We start from the raw sequence: 14,425 nt of genomic DNA, 5'->3' as shown, positions 1-14,425 counted from the left end.
GAACAATTATTTCTCTGGAGTTTACCTTGTCTTCATGAAATAGTCAAACTTCCTGCATGTTAAAAAAGAGGACTTTCAAAAGGATATCTTCCCTTTCTTTGATGATCAGTTCATTCTGTTCTTCCAACTGCCTGATTTTCTTCTCAAATGACTCCTGCTCAGCTTTCAGTCTTTCCTCTGTCACTTCCTTTTCCTCACTTACTCTGAAAGAAATAAAAAAAAAATTTCTTACGCCTATCAGAATAAAATTAAATACGTGCCTACAGCTGCAGTTTACAAAACCAGACTTCTTCCAAAGATACACCAAATTCTTCAGGCACACTCTGTTCTGTTTTGTTGTTGCTTTTTAAAAAATGTAATCTCTCATAAGACAATCTTTTTTATCTTTGTAATAAAAGATGCATGTAATTTTTACATTAAAAATGTTTTCAATCAGCAGAAATATCTTAAATATGAAAAGCCCTACAAAAGACACAGGTGCAAAATTATAATCCAGGACAGAAATATATTCCAACTTTTAAAACATGGGTTTCATTTTTTAGTTACCAAAACAGGTATAATCAACTGATCTTGATTTACATTTTGTATATGTTTATTTAAATCCTATTAATAAACAAAATATGTACTTTAAATATTTTACAAATACACACTAGCAATTTTACTTTTTACTAGTACTAATACTCTGCATTCTTTAGTAGCATGTAATTAATAGGATTAAATAAAAAATTGACATTAACATAAAGGAAGGTTTGTAGTACATGTATTCTTAGTCCAAAAAAAAAAATCATGAAGTTAAAAACATTGACCAAGAAATGTGTAACTCTGAAAAGGATTCTAACTTAATTATACCAAAAAGGGTAACTTCTGACAAGAGCACAGAGAAAAAAAAAATCTAAAAACAAACAAACATGAACAACACGAACACTTTATTTGCAATTCACTGAAGTACAGTTTGGGACAACGCTAATTTTCACTCTACTCTGTGTGCAGATACATTAACCCCAAATTTCTCTGTTACTGGTACTTACTTCTCCACAGCTCATAGATTGCACTTATCCTAAAATAGGAATAGGTGTAAGTGAAACACACAGAGAATCTAAACCTTTCCTTTGAGCTACTAAATTTACTTTTGCCCAGAACCCTACTCTACTCAAACAACTTCTGCACAACATGAATTTCACAGGTTTTCCTTCTTTCCTGCCCTCTGGTAAAGATACTAAAATCAATGAAATAACTAAAAATTGGACTCATGAATGTTCAAGAGTTGATTGTATCTTGTCTTTGAAATAATTTGTGTGAAACCACAAACCACTCAGTAATGCTCAATAAATAGGTTTATTTCTTCTTGTTCATCATGTCATTCAAGTCATTTTCCCTGGCCTATGTATTATTTATGTTTAGCATATCACTAGGCCTATGAATGGGATCCAGGCCCTTCTTTCAAAGAGGGTAATCTCAAAGACTGATATATTCACAAAGAATTCGGACAACTAAGCAAATATATAAAGAGAATTTATAGTCTGTTATCAGGTTACCCTGCTTCCCTTATTTCCATCTCTTTACAATACCTTCCCTTTTCCTGTTATTACACTCAAGTCCACTTACAATAACATCTTTCAAAGTAACTTTGACAAAGTCTGCTTATCTCTCTGGGTATCATTCATCTCACTAAAAAAGAAAAAGGCTAGACTAGACAATTTTAAAAATCCTTTTCCACTGAAGTTCCAGAATTTCTTTTACTACATCATAGATATCTTGATATTGGATATATATCCTTTATAAATATGGAAAACATTTGTAAAGAAGAAAAAATTTATCAAACATTTGGCCATAGAACAAGACATACAATACTATGATTAAGGCAAAAGCTATGCCGACAGGATGACAGAGTAATAAGTAGATTAGGGAAATATTAAAAGTAAAGATGTGAAATTTGGCATGAGACTACAGAAATGCAAAACAAAGGAAGTGACGAATCTGTAGGATGATATATAAAACAAAAAAAATGAGTGATGCTACATACAGGTTTAGTAGTCCTTATCTAAATGCTTGGGACCAGAAGTGTTTCAGATTTCAGCTAGTTTCCAATTTGGGAATATTGATAATACCCTATGGGTATCATGCAGAACTTTTTTAACATTTTAAACAATATCTTTAAATCATGAAGCACGGAATAAGCAAACAGTGAATAATGCAAGGAGGTCTTGTTCCCATGTGGGGTACTGTGAGGGTCCTGCTGTTGGCATGTCCAGCCTGCTCAGGTACCTCTGGAGGATTGCTGGTGTAGGAGAATTTGGGCATGCTCAAAACTGCTCTATCACAACTACAGGGGTTTGGGGAGGGTTTCTCCCTTGTGGAGGTACACTAAGTAAACTGTAGCTGTATGCCTGTGTTTTGACTGTGCCCTGTCACATGAGCTGTGGTGTAAAATTTTCCACTTTTAGTAACATGGTAGTGCTCACAAAATTTCTAATTTTGAAGAATTTCAGATTTCAAATGTTTGTATTAGGGATACCAAATCTGTGTGAGGAAAGAATAAACACTATCAAGGTGAGAATATACACAGCAAAATCTCTCCCAGTGTAGACTGGTAAAATCTTGAAGACACAATGAGAGAGAAAAATCCATAAGTAGATATGGAAACATTTATTTTATTTATTAAAAGGTATTTAGTGAATATATACTAAAGGAAAAAGTAATCACAATCATTTTATTTAGTATAGAGTATCCAAAAGGGATCTAAAAAATGGATTTCTATAGTTTCAATCCCATTCATAAAAGCTATATATAGATGGAAGAATGTCCCAAAGATGTGTTTCTTCAACAGACAATGCTCCATGATCATAGAAAACAGTAACAGAAAAGCAGATTGCAGGTTTACCTTAACATTAATCTAAATGCATAGATTATCTCTAGAGCCCAGCCAGGTAAGAAATTCCTATGTCAGAGTCTGTGATGAGCTTTTCCCTAAATATATTTTATCCAGACAAAATCATTCTTTTCTAAATTTAGTTTTCGGGGTAGGCTTGAAATATCTGTTGCTATGTTATTAACCAGTGCTTTTTCTTTTTAATCTTTTCTGTTATGCTACTATGATTCAACTATCCTTTGGCAATTATTAAGCCCTGGAAGGTTATAAAATTAACAAGCTGTATTAAGAACAAAGAGCAACATTTTTTCTATAAGCCTATCTAAAGATATGCATGGTTTTTTTGTGGCCCATTAGCATATATAATATGAGCAAGTATATTAATACAGATCGTAAATGCAGAGGAGCTGCCAATAAAGCAACCTCAAGATTTGATATTCATTATGAAATCTGTCTTCTTATGTTCAACAGAATTTCCAGTGAAGTATATGTAACAAGAAGATATTTGGTATCATGATCTATATTTTTCATCTAAGTATTCTCAGGCCACAAAGTAAAATAAAAAGACCTAATTCTCTATCTCGTTTTAGAGAACAATAGTTAGTCCTAACTTCTCCAGAGTTTCACTTTCTATGATTTCTGTTACCTGATGTCAACAGTGGTTCAAAAACATTAAACGGCAAATTGCAGAAATAAATAATTTTTAAGTTTTAAACTATGAACCCTTCTTAGAAACATGATGAAATCTCACGCCAGCCCTCTCTGTCCCACCAGGAACGTGAATCATCCCCTTGTCCAGCATATCCACACTGTGTACAATTTCTGCCTGTGAGTCACTCAGTAGCATCTGGGTTATCAGACAGACTGCTGAGGTACCACAGTGCTAGTGTCCAAGTAATACTTATGTTACTTTCACTACAGTACAATGTTACATTCATTCTATTTATTAGTAGTTACTGTTGTTAATCTCTTACTATACCTAACTTATAAATTAAATTTTATTATAGGTATGTACATATAGGAAAAAGCATCATATATACAGGGTTTTAGGTATCCACTGGGGGGCTTGGAACATATCTCCTGCAAATAAGGGAGAATACTGTACAGCAAAAACCAAGTTAACACAATGAAAATCTAAATACATAAAAGGGAACTATCTGACTAACAGGATAAAATACACCTCCTTCCAGACAGAAGGAGATGTACAGTGTTGATTTGTTAATTATTTACAAGGCAATAACCTGGACATAAAGAAATCATCATTGTTGGTAATACCTTAGAGTACTTTTCAAAAACTTCCATGAAATGTACTCTTATCTAATAGGTAGAAGAATTCATACTCTGAAGAATTCGGTGGTAGGGCTGAAAATCATACCAAAAGTACTAAATTTATTTGAAGTCTTATGCTTTACCTTAAACATTCATGCACATTTTGTATTCCTCTCAACAAAACAATCCTATTTTAATATAAAGAGTTTTGCCATACTCACCTATTCTAAATTTTTAAATAAAACTAATTTTTAATAAAACTCATTTTAATAATTAGTTCATTAATATAAACTAATTATTTTTAATAAAACCAATTTTTAAATAAAACAAGAAATGGATTTCTTTTATGCCTTTGCATATACCTGATATTCTTTCTTCCAAATATTCCAGAAATTGGTACTTTTACATGAATGTGAAAGGCAATGACAAGTCAGTAAACCTATCTCAAAGCGAATTCTAGCTAACCTAATAGTCAAACAAGTTCCTTCCCTCTTTAATATCTACCATTTGGGAGCTGGGTATGCTCAATGTATTTTGCAAATTATGATGAGCAACTTAGTGGGCAAGACTGGAAAAGGACAGAACAGATTTCAGAGTATGCCTAGCAGATAGCAAAAACTCATATATTGTTTTTAAGCAAAGGTAATTGCATTGATAAAAAAGAAGGAATTTCTCATTACAAAGAAATATTTCAATGAAATCAGTTTAACTCCCTCTTTACAAATTTTAATATTTTGCTGTTACTTAAAATGTACTGCTAAAGGAACATAAGTGCTTTCAGGAATCACAGACACAGCAATATATGTCTAAAAGGGCTCTACGAACTACAAACCAATATCTCTTATGAATATAGACATAAAAATCCTCAACAAAATACTAGCAAACAGAATGCAGATATATAAAAATAACTCTACATGATTACCAATTGGGATTTATCCCAAGAATGCAAAGTTGGTTTAATATCCAAAAGTCAATTAATGTAATATTATGTCAATAGACTAAAAGACAAAAATCACATGATCATTTGAATAGATGTGAAAAAGCATTTGAAAAAAATCCAATATCAATTCATAATTTTGAAAAACCCAATAAAGATGAAGAGAAGGGAATCTCCTTAACCTGATAAAAGCCATCTATGAAAACCTACACCTAACGTCCTCTTAACAGTGAAAGATTGAATGTGTTCCTCCATGTTCAGGAACAAAACAAGGATATCTGCCATCATCGTTTCAATCTGATACAGTGCTACAGTGATAGTCAAATAATTAAAGAAAATAATGAACAATTTTTAACAAGTTAGGAGAAAAAAGGGAAGACATCCAAATTCCAAAGGAAGAAATAAAATCATCTCTATTTCATATAACATGACTGTGCATAGAAAAATCTAGGAAATTCACTAAAAAGCTATCAGAACAAACTAAGGAACTTGGCAAGGTTACAGAATCCCAGAAAAATGTACAAAAATCAATTGTATATTCATATTCTAGCAGTAAATAACCCCAAAATGAAATTAAGGAAACAATTCTATTTACAATTTCATCAAGAATAAGATACAAAGGAACAAATTAAGTTTTGTTCAAAGGAAGAAAAATCATACCTGAGAGTAACTAAATGATGTTGAAATAAATTAAGACCTAATTAAATAAAAACCATATTCATTATTGGAAGACAACATTGTTAAAAACAGTAGTTTCAAAGTTGATGCACAGACTAAGTATAAAAATCTCAACTGGCTTCTCCACAGAAAGTGATCCTAAAATTAATATGGAAATGAAACAAACACATAAACCCAAAATACTCTTGAAGAAGGGAAAACACAGAAAATTTGCAATTCCCAATTTCAAAACTTAGTATACACTACAGCAATCAAAAACAGTGTGATACTGGCATGAAGACTAACATATGGATCAGTGGAACAGAACTGAAATAAACCTTCATATTTCCAGTAAAATGATTTTCAATGAAGATACAAAAAAACTGAAGAAAAAAGAAAAATCTTAAAAAAAAAGTGCTGAGGTAACTTGATATCTACATGTAAAGAAATAAAGTTGGACCCGTACATCACACTATATACAAAAATTAACTCAAAATTAGCAAAAGACCAAAATGTAAAATCTAAAACAATAAACTCTTAGAAGAAACAAGGCATAAATCTTTGAGACCTTGTATTAGACAATGGTTTCTTAGATATGACACTAACGACAAAAGCAACAAAAGAAAAATAAATTTAACTTCATAAAAATTAAAAACTTTTATGCTTCAAATGACATCAAAAAAATAAAAAAGCAATGCAAAGAATGGGACAGAATATCTGCAAATAATATATCTAATAAGGGATTTGTATATGAAATAGATAAAGCCTGTAAAAAACTCAGCAATAGAAAAACCCATCAAAAAGGATATAAACAGACATTTCTTCAAAGTAGAAACACAAATGGCCAAAAAGCACATAAAAATACGTTCATCATCATTAGCCATTAGGTAAATCCAAATCAAACCCACAATTAGATACCACTTCGTACCTACTGAGACAACTATAATCAAAAAGACAGATAATAACAAATGTTGACAAAGCCGCAGAAAAACGAAAACCCTCGTACAGTGCTGGTAGGAACATAAAATAGCACAATCACTTTAAGTATGGCAGTTCCTCAAAAAGTTAAGGAGTTACAATACAACCGAGCAATTCTACTCCTGGGTAGATATTCAAGAGCAATAAAAACATATGTCCACATAAAAACTTGTACATATATATTTATAGCAGTATTGTTCATAATAAAGTACAACAACCTGACATCTATCAATGGATGAACAGATAACCAAAATGTGATATTGTCTATAAAATGGATTGTTATTTAGCAATAGAGAAATTAGGCACTAATACATGCTACCTACGATATGAATAAACATTGAAATCATTATGCTGAGTTTTAAAAACTAGTTTTAAAAGATCAAATATATGATTCCATTTATATGAGATGTCTAGAAAAGGCAAATTTACTGAGACAGAAATTAGAGCAGTGATTGCCAGGGGCTAAGAAGGATTGGTGGCGAGTGGGCAGTGAGTGCTAATGTGCATAGAGTTTCATTCCGGCGTGATGAAAATGCACTAAAACTGATTGTGGTCATGAGTCCAAACTGTGAATATGCTGTATAAAAAACTGAATTACAGGCTGGGCACACTGGCTCACGCCTGTAATCCCAACAATTTGGGAGGCCGAGGCAGGCAAGTCAACTGACATTAGGAGTTTGAGACCAGCCTGACATTGGAGAAACCCCGTCTCTACGAAAAATACAAAATTAGCCAGGCATGGTGTTTCATGCCCATAAGCCCAGCTACTCAGGAGGCTGAGTTAGGAGAATCACCTGAACCTGGGAGGTAGAGGTTGCAGTGAGCCGAGATCGTGACATTGCACTCCAGTCTGGGACACAAGAGCAAAACTCTGTCTCAAAAAAAAAAAAAAAAATTAATTAAATACTTTATTTCTACTAAGTAACAACCTTTTTTTTCCCCTTTAAATAAAGTTTAAGTAGTTAAAAACTCTAAGTGAAATACAAATTTGGAGATCAAAAGGAAAATGCATGAATTTCTTTACAATTAATATGATAGAATCGGTATTAAAATGGAAATAACAAAATTGAATTTAAATACAGAAAAAAGATTAGATACAAACAAAACTGATCAAAGTACGTACTGTTTTAAAAACCCTAAGAATAAAATACATTTTTCAAGAAACAAAGGATAAAAATTAGCATGAAATACAGTACTGAAAGCTGATCAGATATTTAATTATTTACACCATGGATTACTATGCAGCCATAAAAAAGGATGAGTTCATGTCCTTTGCAGGGACATGGATAAAGCAGGAAACCATCATTCTTAGCAAACTAACAAAGAAACAGAAAACCAAACACCACATGTTCTCACTTATAAGTGGGAGATGAACAATGAGAACACATGGACACAGGGAGGGGAACATCACACACTAGGGTCTGTCAGGGGATGGGGAGCAAAGGGAGGGATAGCATTAGGAGAAATACTTACGGTGAGTGGTGGGTTGATGGGTGCAGCAAACCACCATGGCACATGCATACTTATGTAACAAACCTACATGTTCTGTACCTGTATCCCAGAACTTAAAGTATAATAAAGAATAAAAAATTAAAAATTTTTTAAAAAAGAAAATATTAAGGAATCTTAGAAAATATATTAAAACAAGCAAATTAAGGAAAATCAGTTATTGTGGTAGGCAGCCTCTCCAATACAAACCAGTAATCCTTGTTTCCTGGTATTCATGTCCTCATTTAATACCCTATCCTCAAGTATAGACTGGATTTAGTGACTTTCAAAATTAATGAGATGTAACATCTGATACTAGATTACAAAAAGATAGGGACTACTGTCTTGTTTACTCTTGCTTACTGTGTTGGAAGCCAGCTGCCATGTTGTAAGTTACCATGAGGAGAGACCTTGGAAACAATGAACTGAAGAAGGCCTAAAGAACATGTTTCTGAAAATTGCAGTAAGGGTAATCATTGCATGTTGTAGCAGAATGGTTACCAACACTATTATGTTTAATAATGTGTAGAGTAGGAAATGTGCCAAATGATCTGGGTGACTGATTTATCTAAAGAGATTTCCAAGTACTTGCTAAAGGTACCACCTGGTTTCTTTTTGGTGCTTACAGTAAACTGAAAGAAAGAGACAAATTGAAGGAAAGATTATTAAACCAAAATAAGCCAGGATTTATACTCAGCTTGCCCATAGTGAAAAAACATGCTAAAATTAAGAAATATCTTCTGAGAAAATTCCAAATCTAGGAGAATACCTGGATAAACATGCTCTAGAGATAAAACCAAGGGTGAATCTTTCCTTGAGACCTCAGAAAGATCAAAGTTGATGCCTTAATATAGTCACACAAAAGGCACTTTAAAGATATTAAGGTTGTGCCTCACAAATCCTTTCAATCAAACAAGAGGGCCTCCAAGAAGCTTACCAGGGTTTTGCTAAATGTGACAATGTAATAGGCAGCCATAAACAACTAATACAGATTTTATCACGTTAATCAGTTAAATTTCTCATCAGATTGTTCCAACATCTGTGCCATAACTGCACCAGTGTCTGTTGCCCTGTCTCTTTAGGTGCATGTCGTTTTCTCTACCTTTTCATGTCTCATATTTAACTATCTGAACATCTTGGGTAGGAAGTAGAGAACGAAGTAAATAATTTCTATACTTGGTAATAGGCAGAATTTTCCTTTGGCTTGGTTTCTAGTGTAGGGGTTATGTTAATTTAACAGATGTTAGGCTGGTTTGAGGTTTAATGTTGCCATAGTTACACACAGTACACCACAGGTTTTAAATTCCTTCGGGCATAACTTCCTTTCAGGTGGGCCAGATATTCCTTCTCAAGGTCTGCTCCATGTTCAGCTTTATGAGTTCCCTCTTAAAGGGTACTTCCAATGAGTTTCTCATCAGTATTTAACTACAACTTTTATTAGATACGTGTTAGTCTGATGGTGGGGTCTGGGTTGGGGTGATATTTTTTGTTATTCTAATCAGGACTGTGCTAATCACACTCCATATGCCTGGGTCTTAGAAGTGTTCCTGTCTCTCTTCCATAGTTTTTTGACTAGCATGTAATTCTGCCCTCCCCACAGGTTATTTTTTGCCTCCCCCTGGACCCTCCACCTAGCCCCACCCCGACCCAGTGGTTTTTACCAGTATCCTAAAAACAATAGTTTATGTTGCTCGTCTTTCTGAAGTTATGTTTTTCGTTACATAGGGCAGATATAGGAGAAGGACTCAGGAAGTACTTTGCTTCTTTCCATGGCAACTACTGTTCCCCTCCCCTAGGCCTGGACCAAGAGGAATGCTTTATGAGGGCTCTCACCAAGTGGCGCCTAAGGAAAAAAAGCCTGCAAGAGAGCAAGCTCTCCCATATTTGCTGCCCAAAGGGTTCACCACTTTTACTCACCACATGTGGCCCTCCACCACGCTGAAATCTTACCCATTTCCAGTTGTATCTGCTACAGTTTAGCTGGGACTCACACTTGCCTTTCCCTGTCAGCATAAGTCTCCTTAAATTTCTAGCTAGTTGGTTGCCCTTCAACCTTAGCTCTCTGATTGTTTCAAGAAATGTCCTGGGCTTGCAGTCTGTTCCACCTTTTTTTAAAATTGTAATACTGGGAGCACTGTTCTTTTACTTAGACAAACCTACATAATTATTTACACATAACTACCTACTTGCTTACCTATTCATTTGTTTGCACTCTTATGATCCTAACATTTCCAATTTCCAAAGCTGGAACAATTTTAGCAACAAAATAGATAACAGTATTAGATTATAATCCACAGAACTATATTATTAATTATAAAAAAAATAATTTCACAGTGGAGAAACCTGCAGTCACCACCTTAATCAGGTAATCAAGTTTAACATCATCAGCAAAAAGACATGTCAATTTCAGGTAGCCCCTGATATAACATATTGAAAAGGCACATCACTTCTGTTGTTTTCTTGCCAAAAAAATGCATAATCTGAGGTAGAGATGGAAGTAAATTAATGTTTATATCTGATAACGAGCAGACCCTTTGGCTAGATTTTTAGTGTAGGAGTTATGTTAATCTCACAGGTATTAGGCTGATTTGAGGTATACTGTTGTTGTCAGTTACCCACAATGCACCAGATGTTTCAAATTCCTCTAGGCATAACTTCCCTTCATGTGGGGCAGATACACCTTCTCAATTTTCAATTGAGAGCTAAGGTTGAAGGGCAATCAACCAACCAGAAATCTAAGGAGACTCATGCTGACGGGAAGGGAAAAGACAGGTGTGAGTCCCAGCTAACCTGGGGCAGCCACAGCTGGAAATGAATAAGAAGATTTCAGCTTGGTGGAGGACAAATGTGGGCAGTTAAGAGTGGGGAGCCCCTGGGGCATTCTAACACCCATCTGAATCTAATCAAGAGAAAACATCACACAAATCTGTATTAAAAAACATTCTACAAAACATAAGACGTTTAAGTGTCAAGTGTCAAGGTTATGAAAGACCGAAGAACTATCAAAAATTAAAGAAGGCTAAGGAGATGTGACAACTAAATACAACTTTAGATCTTGAATATTGAATCAAAAAAAGTGATATTAGTGAAATGACATTGGTGAGATATGACTCTAGGCAATAATATTGTGTCAATGTTAATTTCGTACTCTTGATCACTGTACTTCTGTAATGTAAAATGTATGCAAAGCTGGGTGAACCTGTCCATAAGTTTTAAATTACTTCAAAATAAAGTTAAAAAGAAATAAATCCCACCCAAACATGCAGCATATTTATGGGGAGGATAGGAAGGGATGGATTGTTAAAGAGGGATTTTGCTTCATCTGCTACTATTTTATTTTAGTTTTATTTTTAATGGAATAACTTTGATATTTATATTACCATAAGTAAATTAAAATTAGAAGAAAAGTTATACTTCGGAATGAATACAGATGTTTTGGCCTCTTCAAGAGCTAACACACCACTCAAGTATATGCAGGATCTTAGATTAATCAATTACTCTAAAAAATTCGGTATTACATGACAAAACCTGATTATTTCTTCCACAAATGCTTTGAAACATCAGATTACAGAGCAAAGGATCAACAATTGTTTTCCAATCAAAACCTGAAAATTAATATGGTAAGAATAAACACTTTCAATTATAAAGTACTAATCTGAGAACACTCAATTCTCAAAAGTCCTAAATTCAAGCCATAGTTCCGATTTTGAGGCAGCAACCTAAGTAAGTGCCTTATATAGATATATATAAATAAGTGCCGTATATAGATATATATAAATAAGTGCCGTATATAGATATATATAAATAAGTACCTTATATACATATAAATATATGTATTTCTGGTTACCTCTTCTCTTCTCCATTCCCTTAGCTCAATGATACTTCCTTTCTTCTGTTTATTTCAGGTCTAAGAAATCTGAATTCATTACAACAGGCATATAAAAAGTAAACTATGAAAGAGAAATCAGCATATATATGCACATGAACAAGATAACATGAAAACTGCCTGAGAATAGCTAAAGCATATACTTGCATATCACATGTACCTGTAGTGGTAGCCTTTCAGCTTTTTATAACCTAAATTTGTCCCAAGCATAATTCTGGGTAGATCTAGCAAGGTCACAGGAAATTATCTACATTCATGGAAAATTATCCACACTGTACATGTTTCCAGATACTACGTAAAAGAAAAAAATTGCTGTAGAAAACTAACTTCTTTTTGGAGGCAGGGTCTGGTAGAAGCAGAAGAAAGACTGTTGAGTGTACACTAGTTACAAAAACAAAAGATACTCTTTTGTTTACAGAGCTCATAACAGTCCACCTGAAAATGGATTTCGGCATACTGCCTATAGTGTAAATTGCACTAAAAATCAGAGAACGCCTTTCTACCTAAAACAAGTTGAAGGTTCCATTTCTTAAAATTTTCTATGTACTCCATTATAAAGTATACTACTTTCTCGATCCCAAATAAAATCCATAAAGGCTTCTGATGGGAAGACAAAAAAAAAAAAAAAAAAAAACCTGAGTCTCTGAAAAATTAAGCCCTCTAATTTTCATGCTGTACTGCAATCAATGTACATTTAATTTCAACAAAAAAGTTATGATCAGTTTGAAAAAATAAAGAGCAGAATAAATACAAAATAATAATGATCTACTCATATTACAATGGGAAACTAATGGTGCTACACTTTCTATTTTTCTTCTGAGAAATGTCAAGTACAAATAGCAAACTGTCCTCTGGGAAAAATCAAAGTATCTGAGTCTGAAAAAGAAATGTCCTCAAATGAGTTAGTACTCGAGTATTCACTGGGGAATAATGCATTACTTGACAGTATGGGCGTAGGACATGAAATACTGGAGGGTTTTTTTAAGGCTTCTTAGAGCATAGCTCATATATATCAACAATTGCAGTTGTGGACATCATTGTTTTAAAACTTTGAAACATTTTTCCTTTAATGACCAGGTCTACAGTACAATCTGTGCAGTAGTCCATGGTGCCCCTCCCTATCTCAAAAAGTCTCAGTAACAAAATGCAAATGCATATATAGAGAATTTCCAGCATCTTTCAGCACAAACTATAGTATTTTGCAAAACCATTCATTTTTCAAGTCTCCAAAAATGACACGGCTTTCCCCAGCTATGCAAACAATTCATTAACTTTATTGAAAAAGACTTTCTGAGGTCACTTAATTCTGCAATCTTCAACAAAAAGAATTCTTTCTATCCTTATAACTCCTAGAAAGATCAATCAATATTCCACTTATCCTTCTGCAAATGTAAATCAATGCTGTATACTTCAGGGAAACCCCTTCATTTACTTCAAACCCATATATCAACTCATCCCTTAGCACTCTCTTCTACAAGCTAAACTATTTGCTATAGCCCTAATTTATCTTTGTGGCTTCTGTCTTTCATTAGCCCATAGATTCTGACTCATATTCGTATTCTATTCTTTTATTAGCGTGGCTAAAACAAGCAAAAAAGTTTCCTGAGCATATACAGATAATCCGGGAGGCATCCATAGATTATCAAAAACCACACCAGACATTTTAATCTGTTGTAGCACAAATGGGTGAATCACATTCAAGCTGAATTTAACTATGAACCAGAGATTTCTTTTTTAGACTATGGGGCCTAACCAGTCTTTCTTTAACATAAATTTCTAATTTGTTTTTATTCTTAGACACATAATACCCTGTGCTTGTTACTACTGTCTTTCACCCTATTTGGATGAATCAATTGTTCCATCTATGCCAACTCTAAAATTTATTTATATCTTTTATTCACTTTAACTTTCGCTTTTATTCGCATTTATATAGGCATCCTTTTTGTTCTTTCATACATTCCTCCAGTGAAGATACTGACTAAAGAGGACTTCACAGAGAGGGCTTCAAGTAAACCCTCCAAGATACATGAAAACCACTCTTGGCCATGCTCTTTTAAGAATGCTTTAAACTTCAACTGTTCCATTAAAAAGAAGTTATTGTTTTTACTTTGACTTTATACTGCATGTCACTCTATAAATGAAAAACATGCTGTATTAGGTCATTCTTGCATTGCTACAAAGAAATACCTGAGATCAGGTAATTTGTAAGAAAAGAGTTTCATCGGCTCCTGGTTCTGCAGGCTGTACAGAAAACAGTGCTGGCATCTGCTTTTGGGGAGGCCACATGAAGCTTTTACTCACAGCAGAAGGTAAACTGACACTTCACATGGCGAAAGCAGGA

General features: G+C 33.9%; 1 protein-coding gene across 13 annotated transcripts in view; it reads right to left on the bottom strand.

Moving 5' to 3' along the window:
• The window catches only part of KIAA1328 (KIAA1328 ortholog), a 367,625-nt gene that overhangs the window by 322,616 nt on the left and 30,584 nt on the right, over nucleotides 1-14,425 (bottom strand). For all 13 annotated transcript variants that reach the window (XM_078348025.1, XM_078348026.1, XM_078348024.1 and 10 more), the window contains one exon: nucleotides 88-203. In XM_078348025.1, the coding sequence (XP_078204151.1) occupies nucleotides 88-203 (116 nt within the window). The remainder of the gene's footprint in view (nucleotides 1-87; nucleotides 204-14,425) is intronic.

The sequence above is a fragment of the Callithrix jacchus genome, chromosome 13 (assembly GCF_049354715.1).
Source record: "Callithrix jacchus isolate 240 chromosome 13, calJac240_pri, whole genome shotgun sequence".
NCBI classification, from domain to species: Eukaryota; Metazoa; Chordata; class Mammalia; order Primates; family Cebidae; genus Callithrix; species Callithrix jacchus.
This window is presented reverse-complemented; position numbering and strand designations above follow the sequence as displayed.